General features: G+C 32.0%; 1 protein-coding gene and 1 long non-coding RNA gene across 3 annotated transcripts; both read right to left on the bottom strand.

Annotated features, from left to right (window-relative positions):
* Nucleotides 1-312: 312 nt before the first annotated feature.
* On the bottom strand, nt 313-2602 carry LOC131870086 (paired amphipathic helix protein Sin3-like 4). The gene is made up of 6 exons (XM_059215791.1): nt 2245-2602; nt 1989-2138; nt 1606-1891; nt 1123-1274; nt 779-885; nt 313-674 (listed from the first exon to the last, which is right to left on the bottom strand). The coding sequence occupies exons 1-6, from the start codon at nt 2292-2294 to the stop codon at nt 391-393; spliced, it is 1029 nt and encodes a 342-aa protein (XP_059071774.1). The 5' UTR covers nt 2295-2602; the 3' UTR covers nt 313-390.
* A 6185-nt stretch (nt 2603-8787) lies between these two features.
* LOC131054227 (uncharacterized) lies at nt 8788-10538 on the bottom strand. 2 transcript variants are annotated; one of them, XR_009368443.1, is made up of 6 exons: nt 10438-10538; nt 10165-10328; nt 9908-10067; nt 9540-9611; nt 9326-9440; nt 8788-9220 (listed from the first exon to the last, which is right to left on the bottom strand). It is a non-coding gene; the product is annotated as an uncharacterized LOC131054227 (long non-coding RNA). The 2 variants fall into 2 exon arrangements; XR_009107964.2 differs by lacking the exon at nt 10438-10538 and having other exon boundaries at nt 10165-10427.
* Nucleotides 10539-22985: the final 12447 nt, after the last annotated feature.

The following is a 22985-nucleotide window of genomic DNA, read 5'->3' as shown; positions in this document are numbered from 1 at the left end:
ATAGAGGCCTTTAACAAACAACAAATTTTAAAATTACCTCAGTAAATATAGAAGACTTTAAGGGACAACAGATTTTAAAATTCTAGAAGGTTATGACAAATTTAATATATATAATCTAATTTTATTTTTAGCTTCATATTAAAATAAAGAATAAAAAAAAAAAAAAAATATTACTGTGCATACAATTCTTCTCATGCCAAATGAGAGAAATTAAATATTCCAACAAGAAGCATATAGGTTGAGAAAAAACACAATTATATTTTCACAAGTCAGAAATTAATATTTTATTACATTTCTTCTCATGCCAAATGAGAGATTAAATATTCCAACAAGAAGCACATAGCGATTGAGTAAAACCTCAATCTTGTTTTCACAAGTCAGAAATTAATATTATATACAACAATCCTCCATAATATTTTCCAAGTGGCTCAAACATTTTGCATCTCTTTGGTTAAAGCGGGAGCTATGGTGGTCAAGAGATCTCTGATAGTACTTTGTATAAACATCTGCCCAGCCTTTGTTGAATCTGGTCCGACAATCGACCCATTCGTCGTGCTTCTGTTGAAGACGTTTTACAATTACTGGTAAACAGCGATCTGGCTTTTCAAGCAGCAGATCTATTATACGAAGCCCGCAATTTCCATAAATGAGCTCAATGCACCTTAAATTCATAGCTGCAATGGCCAAATGTTGACAAATTACTCGTCACATTTACAACCAACCAAACTAAATATCCAACTTGTGACTATAATTACAGAAACTCTTAAAAAGAAGCTACCTGTCAGGTGGTCTTCAATTCTGAAATGAGCATGTTGCTTTTCCAGTAACTCATGTACACGCTCAATTGCAGCTTCTAAATTTTTTATGAGCATGTCCAACTCAAATCTGGAAATTCAAAATTTGACAATGTTAAATACAAAATAATACACCTGTATACTATCTTCAGTGATAGGGAGCACCTAACACCAAATGATAAGCTCTCGCTCTCTGTATGTAGTATGCTTGGTTAGTTTATTAGTACTCCAGAAAACTCATGATTTTCCACCGAATAATTACAAATTGACAATCCTTAAAAAGTACTCCTATATGTAACTAGAAGATTAACTTCAATATATGTGGTACCTGTCATCCTCACAATTGAGAATAGCCTGCTCATAAGTGTTAAATTGCCTTTTTCTTCGGTAATCCTCTGTACCAGATGCTACTGATACACAAATATCATTCAATACCTCTGCGTCAAGATCAGTTGAACAGCTGGCAACGGGTTTCAGGAACTGCAACATAATGAAATTAATGTTGATTCTTCAGCCAAATTTTAAATAGAAAAAACAATCATACATCTCTACATTATGAAATAAACTAAAAAAGAAACAAGATCTAGGGAGGTCAGTAGATAGCTTCAGAAGAAGTGCACAAAGGAATTGTATTTACAATAAGAATTTCGAATGCAAAATAGTGGCTTAGACTGCAACTGAAGATTTATAATTGTATGCAAAAAATAGCGGCAGTTCATGCAGATGGATTGTAATAATGCATGTTTAAACTTTGCTTATGAATCCCACCAGACATTGATTCTTCCATTAAAATAAGAGAGATTTTCCTTACATTCTGTGGTATCAAACGGTATCTAGGAGTACACTGTTCCAAATGAGAAAGGTCCATCTCTGATTTGGGTTTGTATGTGATTTTCTCATTGTTTGAAGCTGGCAAAGCATTGCTACCCAACATAGCCCTTGATTTGTGATGTTGATCCTTGTGTCCGTCTCGTAGAAAATCTTCGGAAGGGAGCAAGATTTCGAAGCCTTTTGGGAGAAATTTATTGAAACCTAAAAGAAGTTCATGGCTCTTAACGAGCTGTTTCAATCTGGCAATAACCTTGATCGCATCACATCTGCAAATTAACCAAAAATGCCGGTTCAAAGAGCGTAAAATACATTATCAATTAGAAATTCGGAAGCCCTAAGTAAAGATTTGCAAGGATTACATACGTCTTTGACCTAAAATCATCGAGGATTTGAATAAACTCTGCGAATTTTCCCATATCATCTTTGAAATGCTCTTTTACTGAAATCAGATATGATTGTGCGTCTATCTCTGTTGGCAAAGGCATCTCTTCATAACCTTCGGCGAACCTACAACTGAAATTAACGCAGCACAAACGACAAGAAATAGTCAGAAATCTCATGTTCTGCCCAAGCTTGAAAGAAGCAATTAATTTCCAGCTTAGTATAAAAACTAACTTACCGTTTTGGTCCCCGAATCTCTGATCTTTCCTTCTCCGCTGCTCTCTTCATTATATAAGCTTCAAAATCTATAATTTCTCCCTTGAATTCAAACCCGCACAAGAAATGATGAAAAATGGGCGATAAAATCCGATTATATAATTATTTTTCTCCCGCGGAGTCGAGTAAGTTGTGATTGGTTTTAAATCTGCGCTAATAATAACTAATCTGAAGTTACCCGCGAAATGCTCATTTTAGCCGTTACAAGTTTGAGGGACAAAAAGCTGAGACTAGAACTAACGTGAAGTGCAGTAATGCGCGGCTATCCAACCGATAAAACAGGCATCTCGTACATCTGATAACATCCATTTTAACAAAACGGAGGAAATCAAGTGTAGTTTTTGCCGCCCACTATTGTTTTCTGTGAATGCATGAAATCGTTTTTATTTTGTTTTATATATCATAAACTATGACACATATTTTTTATTTTCTTATATTACATATTTATATTATTTATTAAATATCATTTTTTTATTTTTAGTTTTTTTAATTAAATTTCATTCTTTAATTAATTTAATCATAGATTATAAAGAGTTAAAAAATTAACTAAAATATTATAGTCTAAATTTATTTTCTATTTTTACTGAAATGTCACTTCTCTTTGATCTTACTGATTTCTATAAATCTAAAATTCAATTTTTCTAAAAAAAAAAATTTAAATTTTTATACAAATCATTAAATAAAATATCAGTATGTACATTAAATCTACTCACATGTGTTAACTCCTCAGTAAATGTTTGGTAAATCTAATAGACATTTTATTTGTTTTTTAGATAGATTTAATTTCTTCCAAATATATATTGATAATATTTGAAATATAATTTATTTTTTTAATATAAATTTTAGGTACATTAAATTGTGCTTTTAACATCTTATTATTCTCTATTTTAGATTTTTGTAAAAAATAGAAAAAATCATTTATTATGAAATAATTTATTAATTTAAAATTAAATAAATTACATGCTAGTTTATTTATCTTCTTATTTTATTCTAATAGATCAATGCATTATTAAAAAGCAAAAAAATAAAGAAAATGTATTAAAGAAAGAAAGTCCATGTGAACAACAAAATAAAATAGAGAATAAAATGATTCTTTTAAATTTGAATATTTATATTTATTATACAAGAGACACAAAACATCAAGTTCAAGCATCAAGTTCCTCCCAATAATGTGGTTAGCATAGAGCAGAAAATAGAGAAGCATTTGGATGGTATTTTTTTATAGTAAACGATTTGTTTAGTTTGAAAAATTTCAAGTATTACTAATTATCAAATAATTTGAAATATATTTGCATAAAAAAAATAAAGAATGTAATTAAAAATAAACTTGATTTATTGAAAGTTAATATACTATATACTTTGGTCACAATGATAAGCGCATTAGTACTTTCTTACTTTCTTCAAGGAGAAGCTAAAGAGTGTACACGTACACGTATTGTTTGTGCTGGGATGATCAAATATAATATATAATATAATATAGTCAAATATATGTGTGATGATCAAATATAAACATTTACAAAATAAAACTTTAATCATTTCAACAAATAGTTTTCCATATTCAAAATAATTGAACTACTCATCAAATTAATGATATCAAATTTTCACATTGTACATTCAAATGACAAATCTATTTAGAAAACTGTTCCAATTTGGTACAAAAAAGTATGGGTTAAAAATTGTACCATGGGGCATTGAGTGGAGATTTTGAGCTATATATTTTTGGTAGAAAAGAGTGATGGGATTAATGTTTTATTGTTTTTCAAATGGTGAAACTGATTTTTTACAATTTTGGAATATTCACATGCTATTTTGAAAATGATTTATTGAATTTTTACAATTTTGGAATATTCAGAGCCTTTATTTTAAAAATGATTTATTTGAGTGGAATTGAGCTAATCTCATATATCTAAGTCATAAGTATTTAATCTAGTGCTTCATCTTTGTCATGGACATTAATGGTTGAGTGTTAATTGACACATATGTTTGCCTATTAGATTTGAATCTTTGCAAAATGGTTCTCTGTTGTCAAATAATCTTCTGTGTTTTAAAGGGTAGTCAACAATTTTCAATGCTATTGCTGCTAGTTTTGAAATCTTTTTCTTCAATTATAAAACCTTTCTGCCTCTAACAAATTCCACAAAACTCCTTAATTCTATCTACACCCTTACTACAAGTCTCTTTTCACTCATTGCTTATCCTTACTAACAATTGGCAAGAACTCTACGCTTGCGTCTCTTGTTATTAAATATTATGTTTAAAATCTTAATCTTTTGTATTTAAATATTTTTAAATTTAAAATAAAAACTCTCTATTTCTCACATCATCTCTCTGTCTCCCCCTTTCCCTTTATCTTCATATCTACTTTTATCGTAGCTATTGGTAGGAACATGATGCTTTGCATCCATTGTTTTTATATATAATTTTTATTTTATATTATATAAAATATTAAATAAATAATTAAGAAACCAATAAAAACAATAATTAAGAAATCTATGTAATTTTTATTATTTATTTTATATAATAAATTATATATAAATATATAATATAAATAATATATATTATATCTTGGGTGGAATTTTTTTTACCCATTGCTTTGGGTAATGTGTTACTAACAACTTCTTTCCAACTTATTTTATTGTGACTAACTATCTTTTCTTCTTTGTGAAGAGGGTTTCTATTTGTATGTATGTATATATATATATATATATATATATATATATATATATATATAGGATCATCAGTATGATAGAGGATTAGTTTTTAACAATTTTTTTCCATTTTTTCACATGCTCATTTAGAGCTCTACATGCTTAGAAAAAATATATGTTTAATAGAAAATAGAAAATAAATATTATAATTAAATAAAAAAATAAATACTATATTTTTTAAAAAGTTTCTTATGAGAAATACAATCAAGTAAATTATGGTTCATGGTGACATTTTTAAATTCCCAAAACTTACCTAATTTAGTAATTTTTTTGAAGACATGGATGATCAAAAGAATGAATGGTAAAATGAAGAGGTTAAAAAAATGACCTTATAATGAAGGTTCGTTGATGGAGAGGATAGGCCCTTTAGGCATTTAACAATGTTATTAGAATCTCCCTCAAGCCAAACTTTATTAAATCCCAAAGATTTGGGAAGGGCAAGGGCTTGATAAGCTGCCATGGCCTCGTCTAAGTGGTTGGTCTGGGATCCCATGGGGAGTGCCACTGCCACAATACAATAGCGTGTTTCATTTCTTAACACTTGTCCACACCTAGTCAGCCCCAGATTTCCCTTGGCCGCCCCATCAAAATTAGCTTTGATCGAACCAGTCGAAGGAAAAAACCACCTACTACTTTCTCTCTTATTTTTTTCGTCACATATATCTATAGAAGAGGAAACATTCCAGTTTTTGAAGAGCTTCGATTCATCCTTGCTCCTGAAAAGAAGAGGCTTACCATTAGCTTTCAAATTTTCCACAATGGCCCACTTAATTTTAGTAAACATCACTTCAGGGGAGGAGAAGGACTCTCTGAATAATCTGTTGTTCCTTTATTTCCAGATTCCCCAAACCACATGAGGCAGGATGAGGTCCCATAGAAGGTTGATAGAGTCGTTCAAGGAAGGGCATCTCCAACAAGTGAAACACTCTTGGATAGAAGCAGGAAAGACCCAATTCATGTTCCAAAGCTGCAAAATTTGTGACCAAATAGCTTGAGAGAAGGGGCAGTGGATAGTTATATGGTTAACATTTTCTTCCTCATTATGGAAAAGGTAGCACCTATTGGGTAGATGGAAGCCTCTTTTGCAGAGACTATCAATGGTGCAGATTTTGTTTTGCAGAATGATCCAAAAAAATATATTGATCTTGGGAATGAGACCACGAATCCAAGCTCTAGACCAACAAGGGGGAGGCTCAAGAGAGTGGAACAATAAGAGGACATTAGAAACCATCGAATAACTACCAGAGGAAGTACCCGCCCAAAAGATTTTATCTTCAAGCAAAGGGTCCAAAAAAATAGAATTAAGCAGAATCATAACAGGGTTAATGGATGGGTCTATGGCACTCAGATTCACCCAATGGTTATCCCTCCAGCAGTAAGCCATCTTAGTACAAAATCTGGCCTTGCACACAAAGATAAAGGTGTAAAAATAAACCTTGTTGGAGAGGGGGGTCTCCATCAACCAAGTATCCTCCCAGAAATTGACTTTTCTACCATTACCAATAATCCATCTTTTACCTTTTCCAGCAACCATTTTAGATTGGACCACATTATTTCAAATTGCCAATCCAGAAGGGGCTTCATAGCAATTAAGAAAATCTGCAAGAGATATCTGAGGTTGCATCTATTTGGCTTTCCAAATTGAATCCCATTCACTGGTTTTCCCAAACAATCTTCAGATTTATTTAGCGAGAAGGGCTTTATTAAGAGTTTTAATGTTTCTCAAACCAAGGCCACCCATTCTTTTAGGTCTACGAACTTTGTCCCATGATATCAGAGAAATCCTTTTCCTCTCCTCTACCCCTAACCAGAGGAAGGACTTTTGAATCTTTTCAATACCTTCAGCAAACTTGGTCGGAATTCTAAATAGACTTAAAGCATACATAGGAAGGCTCTAGAAGGGAGGATTTTAATAATTGGATTTTCCCTGCTTGGCTCATAAGGGCTTCTTTCCAGCCAACAATTGTTTTGTGGAATCTGTCCACCAGGGTACTCCAAAACGTCTCAGGAGGATTTTTGCATAGAGGGAGACCCAAGTAGATAGAGGGGAGCAAACTGATCTGACATTCCAAAATTCTAGCAATTCTTCCCTGCCTATATTTAGGAGTGTTGAGGAAGAAGAGAAAACTTTTCATCCAGTTAATCAGGTGACCCGAGGCTTGGCAATAGATATTTATAATCGATTTAAGGGTCCTGGCTTCCTTGATAGTTGATGCGCCCATCAACACCGTGTCATCAACAAATTTTTGATGGGAGCATACCCTCTCAACCGACGACGGTTTGGAACCTTTTAGTTGACATTCATAAACAAGTTTTTTGATAACAAACAAAATAGGAGATATAGGATCCCCTTGTCCCAAACCTCTTGACAACTTGAAAAGGGGGGTAGGAGAACCAATGACAATACCTAAAAGTGAGGGAGTAGAGATCAGTTGGGAAATCAGCTGAATCACTTTCTTACCGAATCCGAAATCTTTAAGGATTCTGAGAAGAAAACACCAGTCCACCCGATCATAAGACTTCGATAAATCAAGTTTCAATAGGAAACCTTGGTTTTTGGAGACTTCCAGGGAGTGTACAACCTCGTGGATGGAGACGATGGAGTCAAGAATATGCCTTTTAGGAATGAAGCTGGTCCGATGAGGAGAAATAATGTCAGGAAGAATAGAAAGAAATCTAAGGGTGAGAACCTGAGATATAATCTTATAAAAGGAATTGCACGGACTAATCGGTCTGAAAAGCTCCATAGAGTCAGCGCTCGGAGTCTTGGGGATAAGGACCGAAAATGTGACATTTATCTCTTTCAAGATCAGCTTAGATAAAAAAAATTCTTTAACACCCTTAACAATGTCTTGGCTAATAATGTGCCAAAACGATTGAAAGAATAACATAGGTTCTTCACTAATTTTCATTCGTTCTTCTGTAGTGGAAAGAATGCCACTCAACTTATCAATTTTCATAGATGTAAGTTCTTTTGAAATTTCAATTATGGAAACAACATTATCAAATTTGGAATGATAACTTATTAAATTTTCTCAATCACATGTTGATTATCTAATTTATCATTCCTTGAACTTTTGTTACAAACTCATTAAGTGATTCATTTTGACCCATTTGAAAGTTTTCAAAAATATTCCTTAATGATTACAACCTAACCATATGAACACTTTGATATGCATTTATAAGAATAGTCCATGCCTCTTTAAAACACGTACAACACTACTTATCCTAAGAGAAATTGATTGACATGTCTTCAATTACAAATACAGTTTCATTGTCTTTTTGTTAATTTTAATTGAGTTCTTGTTTCAATTGATTATTTAATGCATTAATATTTTTCTCTGTTCTTCTCATTCTTCTCTCTATTCTTCTAAAACTTCTCGTCTTTTTCTAAGGTGCGATACCAATTGAAGGTATTATACTGTTATAAATGTTCTGAACTAATTATGATCTGCAGATCATCAGCAGAGATGCTTCTATTCAATTTCGTTCTTTAACGCACAGGATTCTTTTATTCAATTTCAGACATCATAGGAAGTTCTTGATCATGACCAAGGATTGATTGATCAAACGATGAGAGATGAGGAATGCATTTCGATCACCTCAATAAATAGAGGTCTTTAATAAACAACAAATTTTAGAAATTCTAGAAACTTATCATATAAGTCCGTATAAATTACAAACTTAACGTATAAAATGTATATTTACGAATCTTATTTAAAAAAAAAAACTGCGCTTACAATGCTTCTCTTTTTAAATGATAGAAATAAAATATTCCAGCAAGAATCACATAGAGATTGAGAGAAAACTCAACCATGTTTGACAATTTAGAAATAAATATTTCGTTACAATTGTTCTCATGCCAAATGAGAGAAATTAAATATTCCAACAAGAAGCACATAGAGATTCAGATGTCAGAAATTAATATTATATACAACAATCTGCCCATAATATATTCCAAATCATAAATGGAAATGGGTTCTCCTCTTTTTGCTCAAACATTTTGCATCTCTTTGGTTAAAGCAGGGACTATGGTGGTCAAAAGATCTCTGATAGTACTTTCTGCCCAACCTTTGTTGAATCTGGTCCGATAATTGACCCATTCTTCATGCTTTTGTTGAAGACGTTTCACAATTACTGGTAAACAACGATCTGGCTTTTCAAGCAACAGATCTATTATACGAAGCCCGCAATTACTATAAATGAGCTCAATGCACCTTAAATTCATAGCTGCAATGGCCGAATGTTGACATATTACTCATCACATTTGCAACCAACCAAAACTAAATACCCAACTTGTGACTCTAAGTACAACAACTCTTACAAAGAACCTACCTGTCAGGTGGTCTACAATTCTGAAATGAGCACTTGTCTGAGTTGCGTAGTCATGTTGCTTTTCCAGTAACTCGTGTACACGCTTGAATTTTTTATGAGAATGTCCAACTCAAATCTGAAAATTCACAATTTGACAATGTTAAATACAAAATAATAAACATGTATACTATTGTCATAAATAGGGAGCACCCAACACCGAATGATAAGCTCTCACCCACTGTATCCAGTATGCCTGATTTGTTTCAAATAATCCCTTGCGTATATATTCTTCATTTTGGAAGGGCGTCTGCTATGACAAATCAAAATATCAATGAGGAGTTACAGAATCTTCAATTGTTAAAAGAACATTTTACTCAGCACTTATATACCAATTCATCATAACTCGAACAAATCCAAACAATTCAAAACAAGAAATGCATATAAAATGTAGGTTTCAAATGTTAAAAAAAGTTTTTAATAAAATTAAAGACAATGTAGTTTCTATATCACAATAATTTTTCCTTTATATCATTTCAAATCACACCCCACTCTATAATCCACCATCAAAATGAATAAACGAGAAGAAATCATATTCAGAATTACCTTAATCTTCTGAATATATCTTAGGGTTTCCTTAAGCTGAAATCGTTGTTTGTTTCGTAGACAATCTTTGGAAGGACACAAGATTTCGAAGCCTTTTGGGAGGAATTTATTGCAACTTAAAAGAAGTTCATGGCTCAGCTGAACCCCAATCGCATCACATCTGCAAATTAAGCAAAAATGCCCGTTCAAAGAGCGTAAAATACATTATCAGTTAAAAATTCGGAAGCCCTAAATAAAGATTTGAAATGATTACATACGTCTTTGACCCAAAATCATTGAGGATTTGAATAAACTGTGCAAATTCTTCTGTGCAGATTTGAATAAACTGTGCAAATTCTCCTGTATCATCCTTGAAATGCTCTTTTACTGAAATAGATACGATTGTGCGTCTATCTCTGTTGGCAAAGGCATCTCTTCGTAACTGACATTAACGCAGCACAAATGACAAGAAATAGTCAGAAATCTCATGTAGTGCACAAGCTTGATTAAAAAACTAATTATTTTCCAGCTTAGCATAAAAACTAACTTACCGTTTTGTTCCCTCCTTCTCCGCTGCTCTCTTCATTATATAATTAAAGCAAGATGGGCTTGACAAAATCCGATTATATAATTAATTTTGTCAATTGGATTTTTGCTAATAACTAGGTAATCTCAACTTACCCGCGAAATGCTGTTTGAGGGACAAAAAGCATCTCGATAACATCTCGTGACCAAAACTAACGTGAAACGGCATCTCGTACAACTGATAACATCCGTTTGAACAAAACCAAGTGTACGAAATCTTTTTAATTCTCACATGTTAACTGTAGTTTTTGCCGCCCATTATGATAATTTTTATTTTTATTTACACGAAAGGTGTATTCTATATGAAGTTGAGCAGCTCACTTCAAATATCAAGGGTACAAAATTCTTTACACGGAATGGAAGATGATTCAATAAATCACAATCGTCCATCTTTCCGTCAATTCATCTTCTTCGACGGTTTAACTCCTGGATAAATGATGCCTCAGTGGGCGACCCGATACATTTTCCCCGGGCCGTTAGTACCATCGATGTTATTACTCTACCAATACTGTCGGGTCCAAAACAATTTGCCTTTGAAATCTGTGTGATGGTGGGTCCTCAAGTCCAGTCAGCCCCTTGCCTTCTGTCAGAGCATGCTAAGAGTCTTTCAGCGTACTCATAAAAAGATAGGGCACGAATTTCAAACATTCCCAACTGTCTCTTTGCCATCTGTTTACTATGCTTGCCAAAAAGGCTGTGGGATAAGTTTCTGAGTTAAAAGATATTTGACTTGAGAGTATTAAATATTCTCGATTTGTTAAAAACTGAGAAAAATAAAAGAAGGTGAATTTGTCATGTAAATCTTGTATACGTGGAAGTTAAGGACATTTAAATTAGTTTTGCTGCCTGATATGATATACATGGAAGTTAAGGACATTTAAATTATTTTTGCTGCCTTGTATACGTATTTGGATATTTGCTCCACATAACATTGAAGTGGGTTCATAAGTCTAATTACAAATAGAAATCTTCCAAATTCAAATAATTTAATATCTGTTGTTATAGGACTTTCTTGGGATTGTATCATGGCAATGTTAGGGCCTCAACCTTCACCCGGCTTCAGTATAAAGTTTTTGGCAGAAGCTAAGAGTTCCTCTTTTTCTTTGCTATTAATTATCTTAACTGTAAATTTCATAGTTGAACGAATATCAAATAGTCCAATGGTCTTAATTAGAATAAGGATAAAAATTATAAAAATTAATGGACATATTAATTTTTTAAGTTATATTATTATCCTTTTTAATAATTAATTTTAATGAATTGTTTTTAAAAGGGCTTGGTCCTAGGTCGCCCCTTCGTGGATCGCAACTTAAGGTGTGGGTATGCTCCCCATGGTCTTGAGTTCGAGTCGTGTGTGTTGCTACCTTGTGAGCGGGTCGTACACATGCGGAGATTAGTCTCGCTTCGGCGAGGACACCTCAAGATTCCACGATAGTGAATATAAAAAAAATGTTTTTAAATTAAATTTACCTATTATTAATGAAATTGTCATAATATAAATATTACTCTTATCCGCTTTAATAAAGAGAATAGTTTAATTTTTTAATTTAATTATTTATTAATTTATAAGTGTATTATTTATTATTAAAAATAATATTATAATTATATTTATTAATATATATTATAAATTATTAAATATTAATATATATTATATTTTACAATAAAACTATTAAATATAAGTATGTTAATTATTATAATTAATAGTTAATATATTTTTATAGAGGGGAAGAGTACGAGTAGTCACCTTAAGATTCTAAACAATACATTGAATTTAGATGTTTTTTTTTTGTTTTCTTAGTATGAGACTTAGGTGTTTATAGCTATTGTTTGGCTTTTGGGTAGTTATGAAAAATGTGATGGGATTTGTGCATGCAAGGATAAGAAAGTGTTCATTTTAAGTTGAGGTCTTGATACATATTTTACATTTTCTCATTAACTGTTCGCTTTGACCACCACAAAAATTGTATAATTATCCAATATTTATGCAAAAATGCCCCAATAATTTATTGGGTATACTAGTGGGCAACTAGATGATTTTTAGTGGACTATCTTCATTAATGAAATATAATGAACCATTGGTGGAACATGAATGTTAATTGGGCCCCTTCCCCAAGTACAAATTAAATTAACACATAAATATAATACAATATATGATATACATTTATAATGATACAAAATAAATTATATATAATATAATTATTTTATTATTATACATATTATCATTAAATATTATATTTTATTGTACGTATATCTTTCCATATCATCTCTCTCTCTCTCTCTCTCTCTCTCTCTCCTTATATGTCTCTATCTCTACTTCTCTTTATTTGTAGATCTTTCTACCTTTTTATCTCTCTATATGTCTCTATTCCTCTCTCTATATCTCCTTATATCTCCATCTCTCTATCTCTCCCTATTTAAATCCATACCTCTCCATCTTTATCTATCATTTTACCTTTCTTCATCTCTCCCTATCTATCTCCATAACTTTCTATCTTTACCTCTCTTTTTTCCTCTCTCTCTCTCTCTCTCTCTCTCTCTCTCTCTCTCTCTCTCTCTCTCTCTCTCTCTATATATATATATATATATATATATATATATATCTTGTTATCGCTCCATCTCTATCCCCTCTTATATATCTCCCTCTCTCCATCTCTCTCTACATATTACTTCCTATCTCTATCTTTATTTTTCTATATCTTCCCTCTCTCATTCTCTCTCTCCATCCTTCTTTTAAACTCTCTCCTCTCTTTTTATCTCCCCCTCTCCTCTTCATATCTCACTTCATGTCCATATCCATCTCTACCTATATATATACATAACTATCTTCCTCTCTAACTTTATCCCCTATCTCTATCTCCTTACTCCTACCTCTCTTACTCTTCCCCCTCTATCTCTACCTCTTTATATTAATATCTCTCCCTCGCTCTCCCTATCTTCCCAACATCGTTCATTTGTCTTTCTATAATCTATATTTCATACTCCTTATTCATTTTTCTTTCTATAATCTATATATTTCATAAAAAATCGTTCCTTGATATCCAACATCTTTGGAAGTAACTTATGCTTCTAAGCATCACTTTGGTAATTATAGTTGCAACACAAAACATCAAAGTCAGAGAAGAACATGTCAAGATCTTCAACATATTGTTCTCAAAACATTGGTAGAGCTGAATGAATTATATTCTTCAATGGGCTTCCTGCATAGGATGAGATGAGATCATTATTGGCCAAGGATCGATCATTAAATTATTGTTCTTTCTATATGCGTAAACCATAATTACAAATTTTCAAGGTACCCAATAAGATGAAGGTGAGGTTATGTTTTTTTTTTATTTTCTTAAATTCTACCACTTTGTAATTTATATAAGTCTTCGAATTGTTTTGCAAACTCAAAAGTGATAGTCTTTAAAAGACCACTTGGAGGCTACAATTCAAGATTTTGGAATTTTTGGTTTTAGTAATGGAATATTAGGTGGTGATTCAAGGTATAATTTTTCTGTGTTCATTTGTTGATTTCTAGTAATTGATTCATTCACACATTTCTTTAGATATTTTATACTCCTTATTCATTTGTCTTTCTATAATCTATATATTTCATAAAAAACCATTCCTTGATATCCCATGTGTAGATAGAGTATCATCCAAGTCTAATGCAACATCTTTGGAAGTAACTTATGATTCTAAGCATCACTTTGGTAATTATAGTTCCAACACAAAACGTCAAAGTCAGAGAAGAACATGTCAAGATCTTCAACAGATTGTTCTCAAAACATTGGTAGAGCTAAATGAATTATATTCTTCAATGGGCTTCCTGCATAGGATGAGATGAGATCATTATTGGCCAAGGATCGATCATTAAATTATTGTTCTTTCTATATGCGTCAACCATAATTACAAATTTTCAAGGTACCCAATAAGATGAAGGTGAGGTTATGTTGTTTTTTTTATTTTCTTAAATCCTACCACTTTGTAATTTATATAAGTCTTCAAATTGTTTTGCAAACTCAAAAGTGATAGTCTTTGAAAGACCACTTGGAGGCTACAATTGAAGTTTTTGGAATTTTTGGTTTTACTAATGGAATATTAGGTGGTGATTCAAGGTATAATTTTTCTGTGTTCATTTGTTGATTTATAGTAATTGATTCATTCACAGATTTCTTTAGATCAAGTTTAATTATCTTTTTTTTTTCATTTGTTTGTTAACTAATTGTAGCCTCACTTCTTGTTTCAATTTTTTTGGGTTATTAGACTATTTACTATAGTTTGTTTGACAAATATACGTTTCTCATCTTTTATTTGATTAATGGATCTATATGATTTAGCATAATGCAAATTAAGGGTAGTTGCCTAGTCCTAACTAAACTTGCTAGGATATCACGTCTTTAACACTTTTCTTGAGCAACGATGCCAAAATGCTAGGAACAATTTGAAGGAACTATTATTCATTCTATATTTAAACAATATTTTGATATTTTAGTTTATGATTTAGTTTATCCTATCTCAATTCTAGGGAGTAAACTTTGCCGAAGGCATAATGACAATTAGCTTAATGAAATAAAATCTACTATTTGAGATAACTAGATTTATGCTAATCTATTACAAACATTACAAATTGGTGATAGGACTTGAGAATCTTAGCTACATGAATTCTTATAAAGACTATAATTTGGCTACATGAAGTATGTTCACATTGTTGTAAAATAAAATAGAATTCAATTCATAATCATCAACTCAATTTACAACGCACATTAATTTGAGTTTATTACTAATATCTAAACACAAAATAATTATTATTATCAGCTCAAATAAGGTACAAAAAAATTTAATCAAATCTAGAAATCTACACACCTGCAAATTGAAAATAATAAACAAAATGAAATATCTATTTACTAAGAGTGGCCCTCCTTTTAATTTGCCAATGAGAAAACAAGATTCTTAGAGATTGTTCAAAATAAATCGTTTCTCTTGTTAATCGAATTTTTAAGATATCATTATCTATATTATATAATACACAGATTGTACTTATATACCCATTCATTCTGTTTAACAAGTTATCAAAAAATATAAGAGTTACTACTTTATAGCTTATAACCAAAATCCATGGATTCAATTAATAAGAGTTTGATGTGTAACCACTCTTTTCAAATTTCTAGTTTTAACCACATATGCTAATATTAAACATTTCAATAAAATGGCAAACAACTGGACAACTTTCTTCAACTACCATCCACTTTTATTTTCTTTTTCCACTTGATGAACTTTATTCTCCTTTCCTAATAAAAAGTGACCATGAGAATTAGCGTCCCCAAGGCTATATTCTATTCTTTCAATACATTAAGCATTTTTTATTTTATAATACTAATAGTGGTAGGAATATGAACAAAGGTTAAACTAAAGTATCACTATAATAGGATAAATGATCTAAAAACCAATAAACTTATAATCTCATCAATTTATAAGTTATTTTTCTCAATAGAATAATATAAAAAGTTATCAATTATTTTTTTATTAATAATGGCCCTAATACATTTTCACTTATGTGATCCAAAATTTGGTACTATAATTACATCCATTTAAAAAATATCTAGTCACATTGGAGAATTAAAAATGTGGAGGCATTCAAGTTTCCTCTCATCGACTTGCAGCTAGACTTGTTAAACTTTAGATGCACACTAGAATCATTCAACTTTAATATAATAAGTAAGTTTCTCAAAAATATTGGAATACACAAATATTATCAAGGGTTTTAAACAATAAGATGCATTTATCTTCCATTTGCAACTTAATATATTTTGGAACAAGATGAATCAAAATTAAATTAGAAGTATTTAAATGATCTACAATCAAATCACCATGTTTTACTTATTAAGAATATAAGTATCTTTGGAGATACAATTTATTTGTTAGACTTTGAGTTTGGTAAATATTATCTATCCTCTTCCATAGCTTGTATGTACTAGTCTCTTTAGAAACATTCAAGAGAATGATATATATGTCAAAAATAATGGTTTATTGTGTCTTTTGGGATGGTTTTGGTTCATTTACAACTAGCACCCACAAATCTCTTTCCTCTGAAACATCTTCAATCTTTAGATTTCATATCTTGTATCCAATGTCATCAAAATTCTCAATATATGAAAGTGAGGCAAAGGCTATGTTTTTCAATCCCACCCAAATTTGTAAAACCACACAATGCAAAAGGTTTTAATATAGCCAAAAAGCCTTGAACACTTTAAAAATATATGTTCCAATCCATATAGAGCTATTAGCTCTAATACCAAATGTTGAGAAACAAGGTGAAACTACTATAATAAAATACTCTATAAAGTGAATCCAAATGTAAAATATGATTTATTTATGATTTTCATAAAAAATATTTTGCAAATGCATAAACAAACACTAAAATAAATAAATAACACACAATATAAACAGATGATTTATGTGAGGAAACCCTTTTGAGGAAAAAATGTCCACTAGAGAAAGAGGATAAATATGTATTTATATTCAATGCACATGAGATAATATCAACACAATAACACTTTGCACTTTGAATAACTCTAAAAACAACAACAACCATGTATATGTAAATAATGATATGAAAACGCCATCTCATACCTTCAATTTATATGAAAGAAGAGAGGCCAAAACCACAAATTATTTTACCAAAATAATAAATAGAAAAACCACGAAATAATGCAAAAAAGTCCATGCTCATCTTGGAGAGCGTCTTTTGAGAATAGTAAATGCATCAAATGACTTCACTAAAAGGAAGAAAAGGTGTGGAAAATGCTTCCAAACACTAATCTAGTGGGAGAGATGATGCAAATTTTCGTATAAACATTTAACTAGTTATTATATGAAGAAAACACATATGGAAACAAAGGATAAACATACAATATCATCACACCATGAACTCCAAATATACTTGTGGAAAACCCTTTTGGGAAAAAACCACACACTCCAAAAGAACAATACTTTGTATTTAGTAAATACACATGTTTATAATAGATTCCAAGCACCAAGACTCTTCACAAGAGTTTTAAATCAAACACATAATTCCTAGAGTGATCTTAGAATCATCACAATACCTATAGAAAATAGTCTCATGCAAACTATAAAATATAAAAAATATTTTTATTGTCATTGCATAGGAGAAAGAGCCCAAGATAGATTCCAAGATCCATGTGGCAAGAATCTAACAACTGTAAGTGTTTTCCTGACTTACACGATTCTTGCATGCATGTGAATCAGGATTATATACCCATCACAAAATCTCCAACTAGGGCACCCATGTTACATGAAAACACTTCCGTCAACATGTAGAGAGCTTAAATACATGCAAACCCCTTGCATGCATTGGATGCTACCTCCAAGAATAGCCAATTGTCATATAATCCACCACAAATGTCATAGATTTTGTGATGCATATGAACAATTCATAATCCTCAATAGGTGTCAATCATTGTAGTAGTGAAGCTATCTGCCTAACTTGAAGTACACTTTAAAGAAAAAATTAGCACTTAAATGAATAAAAAATGAATCAAAGAAACAATTTGTTGTAGGAAATCTTGTTGGAGACTACTTTATATAAATTAAGACAAATCCCTACATTTAACAACTAGTTATAAGAAACATCAAAACATACTTTCTTAGGCTTTGTAATTGTCTTACAACAAAAACTTATTCTCTACAAATTCGATACAAGAAAAACAAAAGAAACTCCTCACATTTGAAGCTATACACTTTTTCATATTAAATCTCTCCGTCTGGGAACTAAGGTGCCCTCTTCATATTCCTCTAGTTTTCAACTTTTTGCTCTCTTTTTCCATCCTTTTTCACAGGAGTTGCATATTCTCTCAAGATCTAAATTTTAATGTTCTTTTTCCTCCTCATTTTGGGTGTTGAGATTATCCAAGTAACTATCTTACGAGTTGGTAGGTAGAATTTGTTAGGAAAATGGTGTCTCAACCTTGCATTTACATAAGGCTACTATTTATAGTGATTTTTCATTTGAGCATGAATTAATGCAAAATTTTCCTTGAAGCTTTGGATTGTCTAGATAATCATGCTGATAAATTTTTGTTGCAAGATCATGCCTATATTCAAAGATATTAAAGTTTTTTTTTAATTGGCAACTAAATTTTTGAAGTCAATTTTGAAGGTCTTAGAGGCTCCAAAGTGGTCCTAAAGTGTATATAAATAAAATAGCATTTTTTTTCTTGATAGAGCACATTGCAAGCTTTTTGGAGATTCAAATGGTTTGTCAATTGGATACCTAGGTCAAAAGTTATGACCTCTAGAAGTTGGGTCTCCCGAGATAGAAAATGTAAAAGCATGTAATGCCTACCAAAATACCCTAGAAAAACATAGCTAAGTAACATGCAAATAGAGATAATAATATTTTTTAACTTCATCTATTAATGCAACATAATCAACTAAGAGCACATATGAATTAAACATCTATCTACTAAATATGCACATATTCATCTTAAGCATGAACATAAGATCACATTATGCAAGCAAGATTAAATACAATACATCAATAACATTCCCTAGGGTATCTCGATACCATTACTTAAATAAATATACACCTCCAACAAATACTAATTTCATAAGGATTAGAACATTGAAGAGAATTAACTTTATCCCAACTAAGCCTAATCAAATGGCAATTCATTCAACCATGAATCTAGATCCATATTCCATAATTAAACAATATCCAAGATACAACATAGATATAACAATGAATATAACATATTACATAAGGATCAAATATCCATTATATCAAATTTATGATACTCAATCTACATATACAACTATATCATGAATGCCATACGTATCATAATACATCAATCCACTATGAGAATCCATCCAATAGTTGAAGAGATAAGGAATCTACTTCCACGCACAAGAGAAACCAATGAAGAGCATCCTAATGGAAGAAGGCATCAAACCACCTGAACTTGTGGAACCATAAGGAACCACCCCTCATGCTAGGAGATGACACAAGATCCCACACACACACTAGATCTAGGCTGAAACCTAACAACCAAAGGATGAAACCAAACTCCCTCAAGTGAAATCCACAAGAACAATACACCAACACACCAACACACCATATGGCTAAATCAAAAGCATGAGATCTCCAGAGGCTTCTCCAATAAATAAGGCTTAAGGTGCTAGGACCTACATGTAGGGAAGGAGTGCCATCACACACTATCACCATAAAGCAACCAATGGGAAAATGTCTCGACATCCATGATACACATGCCAAGCCATCCCTACCTTTGAGGATATCAAGGGAGTTCGACTTACCTGTAATAACCAAGGTCTTCCCAACCATTCCCAGATTAATATAATTACACTAGGGATATGATTTGAGGCCACAAGTCAACTCTTATCTTATTATGGTGATTTACCTCTACCCATCCCACCTAGGGTTAGTTTACTTATGTTATCGTTTGATTACAAGGTAAACTCTCAATGAGCTATCCTAGTGGTCTAGACCGTAGTACTAAACATAAATAATCCTAGTAGTCTAATCCTCATGACCCCAGTCACTCACTTGGAAGCCCACTCCCCCTAGCATGCACCTAGACCTTAGGGTAACATATCACATAACAAGGGCTCTCAATGCAGCATAACTGGATAGCCGAGGTTTAACAACCAATATGCTATAATCAAAAGACACGAATGCCATATGCCATTTAATCACAACCTCACAAGCAACATGGAGCACACATCATGCAATTATCATAATATCAAAAGTAAACTCAATATGAGCCCAAGAGAAAATAAATGCAAGGCACAACATCTTTCTTGTAACCATACAACAATACAAATACACAATTTAGATCAAATAGCTAGTCTTGGGACAACTCAGGAAACCCAAAATGATAGTCTTTGGATACTGAAAATCAAAATATAGAAATAAAAAAGGATTCAGAAAGCCAGGCAAAGCAGTTTCATACATTTTCTCAACAAAGTAGTGCATATGGAAACCAAAACAATGCCTTCATAAGGTACTTTAGCGCATATGACTAATGAAACAATGCTTGTGTGAACCACATCAACACATTAGGTAACTGAAACAACACACTCAGGCTTCAAAGAGCGCCTTTGACCCCTAGACTGGTGAATTAAAATATAATGATAGCACATATACCATAAATAATGACGCCTTTGCAAACTTTGGCAACGCGTATATTTACTAAAACAATGCATTCACCTACCAGAATAGCAAATATATAGTTTCAACGTATTCGTACAATAGTTAAGCGTATACGCAAAGCAAGACTCAGAAATATGGAAATCAGAGGATACGACTCAGCTGAGGATACACTAAATTATTAATTATGACATAAATTCGACTTAGAAGAGACACAAGACAACTCTTACAACTCAACAAATACGCACAAGGGATATAGAATCCAAGCATGATATCACACCGTGAAAAATACAAAAACCATTGACGACAACACCAGAAGTATAGCCATTATAAACAATAATTCCCAATATACTTATTTCTTCTTTACCATGTAAATAATCTTACAACATAATCAATTTTCCCAACCCCTGCAAACAATCTTTACATAGACACAGTGCAAACAAGCTTGTCTCAAAATTGACATGTAGATAACACGGGAGTAATATCTCCAACCTGGAAGTATATAAGTGATGGAAAATGAATTCGATGAAGTGCAACAATTCAAAATCCAAGCCAAGCCAAGACTCCACAATCCAAATTCATAGAAATATTTTATCACCAATAGTTTTCTAGAAAATCTACCACAGGCTAATCCCACGACAATCTCAGAAACTCAATATGTAGAGGATTAAACAAAAACCATGAAAATATGTCGGCCAATGAAAGCAATCTATAAAATATATTTCATACCAACCCCTACCTCAATTTGAGGCAAAATATATTAAAATAATATTATTTATACTTACCGAGCTCACAACCTGGAATAGTAAAATAGGGTAGGTAGAATAAATAATTAATTAAATAACCCAAAGGGGTAAAAGGAATTAAAATAATATAAACAACCAATTAAGTAAATAAACCAAGGCACAATAAGATATAAATGGCCAATCAAATATTAAAGCCACAACTATATAAATAAATAATAAATCCAAAAGGGATTAAATAATAAATCATTAAACAAAATAACAATAACAATATAAATCACCAATTAAATATAAATCCATAAAATAAGCATAGATAATAAAATATCCCTAATAATAGCTATCACACATTAATATTAAATATTAATGCCAATCATTGATTTAATTAATTATTATAAACTAATTAATTTTTTAATAATTTAATTAACCAATAATCACAACTCCTCAAGACAACCCAACATAGGGTAACATAAAATACCACGAGACAACTCTAACGACAATACCACGACTGACAGGATACCAACCTAAACCTAGAGTGTAGAATGCGATTTCATGTTACCTCCTATCAACTTGCCATTGTGATGGACACACTTAGACCTGTCAAGCTAGGTGGAGTTGATGATGACAACATATGAAATAACATATATCATAAATGATCAGGAAAGTGAAGAGAATCACAAGATCATATCGTGCTCGCAATGAGTGATATGACATCGTCTCTATCACAAATACACAAATAAGATAGTCACGAGAATTATAGCATCAACTCATCCAGTGTAATCATAAAGTGAGGCTAGCACATAGCATGCAACCATCATATCACCAAAATAAAATGTGAATATTGCATAAGCATATAAACCGGCAAATAATAGACCATCATAATAATAATCCATGGATGTCATCTTCCATATGAAACCATAATGTCAACTGCAAATATGACACGTCTGTCATCAACCATAGGGAATCCAAATCATAGATCAATCTATAAAATCTATCAAAAGCATTGTAGAATAGTCTAAGTTATAACCATGTCGTCTATCGATGCACAAAAAGGAAAGATGAATCAAGGAGGGGCACTACATCCTGCCCACCTTGTCCCAGGCTTACTCCTTGAAGTCTGAAATGTTGACATTGTGTTGTCATTGATGTCAACCGGTATGAGAGATGTATGTGCAACACTGCCATGAAGGAGTACAAAATGAGATATCTTTGATACCACCTTGTGTTGCAGAGCACCATTAAGGTAAAGAAGAGAATTTCATTCAGAGGAATGATCACTGGAGTCACCGGTACACAAGTTAGTGCCTGACTTGTGTGGAAGAAATGGTAAGGTTATCAGTACAGTGTATCACTGATAAGGAATGGATGTCAATTGATAAGTGTTGTGTTGACAGTGTGTAGTTGCCAACTGGAAAACTCATGACCAGTGTACAAGCAGGATGGGCAAGGTTCTTGACCTGTTGTTTGTGATGAAGAGGCAGAATGTTACCTAAATCACATGAACACCAGAAGAGAAGAATGAGCTGGTCACTAGTATGCTGTGTGGTTGTAGAACAACATGACTCCCACCGGATGAAGATGCAGTCACCATGTGAAGAGATGACTG

The sequence above is a fragment of the Cryptomeria japonica genome, unplaced genomic scaffold (genome assembly GCF_030272615.1).
Source record: "Cryptomeria japonica unplaced genomic scaffold, Sugi_1.0 HiC_scaffold_282, whole genome shotgun sequence".
Classification (NCBI taxonomy): Eukaryota; Viridiplantae; Streptophyta; class Pinopsida; order Cupressales; family Cupressaceae; genus Cryptomeria; species Cryptomeria japonica.
Note: the sequence above shows the minus strand (reverse complement) of the source record. Positions and strands in the feature narration are given on the sequence as shown.

Bases quoted from the DNA above. Each gene is read 5' to 3' on its own strand.
- LOC131870086 (XM_059215791.1), bottom strand. From the start codon at position 2,294: ATGAAGAGAGCAGCGGAGAAGGAAAGATCAGAGATTCGGGGACCAAAA. The intron at 1,275-1,605 runs GTAAGGAAAATC...ATTATGTTGCAG, and splicing joins ACCGTTTGATACCACAGAAT to TTCCTGAAACCCGTTGCCAG. The intron at 675-778 runs GTAGCTTCTTTT...TGGCCATTGCAG, and splicing joins AATTGAAGACCACCTGACAG to CTATGAATTTAAGGTGCATT.